At 43.5% G+C, this 943-nt stretch overlaps 1 protein-coding gene across 1 annotated transcript; it reads right to left on the bottom strand.

The window, feature by feature from the left end:
- On the bottom strand, nucleotides 1-587 carry LOC114174381. Its single transcript, XM_028059220.1, has 3 exons — nucleotides 584-587; nucleotides 337-539; nucleotides 1-249 (listed from the first exon to the last, which is right to left on the bottom strand). Exons 1-3 carry the CDS (start codon nucleotides 585-587, stop codon nucleotides 1-3), a joined length of 456 nt encoding a protein of 151 aa, XP_027915021.1.
- Between the last annotated feature and the right edge of the window lie 356 nt (nucleotides 588-943).

The raw sequence follows: 943 nt of genomic DNA, 5'->3' as shown, positions 1-943 counted from the left end.
CTATACGGGGTTCCTAACAACTAGACCCACTCCGAGGACTAGATCAATAGAGAAATCTATGTCCCTGCCGGGTGATAACTTGGTTATCTCATCTAGAAACACGTCAACATATTCATCCACTACTGGTATTCTTCTAATGTGCTCTTTTGTGCTTTTCTTTTCAACTTGAGCCACTATCACAAAACAAGTAGCTTCTCCTTTCATCTCCCTCATTGCCTCTTGTGACGATATCAACTCTTCCCCTTGTGTCTTTAGGAATACAACTCTGTCTCATCCATAGTCAATCAGGACATGGTTGATAGACAGCCAATCTAGAGGCAAACATATATGATTCACCTTGAATCTTCGACCCTCTACTTCCAGCAAGCATCCAACACAGGCAAAATTGGTTGAAACATGTCCAAATGTTGGTATCAAGACTATTAACTCGCATCCGAGATCATGAGTCGACAATCCCAGTTTCTTCACGCACTCGTGGGATATGAAGGATTGTGTAGCTCCTGAATCAAACAACACCAAAACTCTATTACCCAATGTTCCTGTAGAGAACAATAAGATCAGTTAGGCACAAATGTCACCTTACCCATATAGTCCGCTATCTCCTTGGTTGGCCTCTTCTCATTTAGCATATATTGGCTTAGACCCGGGAGGGGTTACCTGCAGAAGGGACTCCGAAGCTTAAGTCAGCCAAAAGCTCTCAAAAAGTCAAATCAGGTGATTAATGAAGTAATGAATGCGTTCCTTTAATTTGTGGGGTCCATGTATATTTATAGATTATTAATTATGTTTGCCCATTCCATGGGCTGGGCCCTGGTTTGGGCCATAGGTGGGCCTAGGCCCTTAGTCTCGACTATCGGGGGCTCATTGGATATCAAGGGGGCTTTGGTTTCACTGAGTATCTTAAGGTGGTCGGAATAAACTGACTACTCCCTTTGGCGGCTTG

This window comes from Vigna unguiculata, chromosome 2 (genome assembly GCF_004118075.2).
Source record: "Vigna unguiculata cultivar IT97K-499-35 chromosome 2, ASM411807v1, whole genome shotgun sequence".
NCBI lineage: Eukaryota > Viridiplantae > Streptophyta > Magnoliopsida > Fabales > Fabaceae > Vigna > Vigna unguiculata.
This window is presented reverse-complemented; position numbering and strand designations above follow the sequence as displayed.

Coding starts and splice junctions, on each gene's coding strand:
- LOC114174381 (XM_028059220.1), bottom strand. Junction 250..336: donor TAGAGGGTCGAAGATTCAAG/GTGAATCATATA, acceptor GTATTCCTAAAG/ACACAAGGGGAAGAGTTGAT.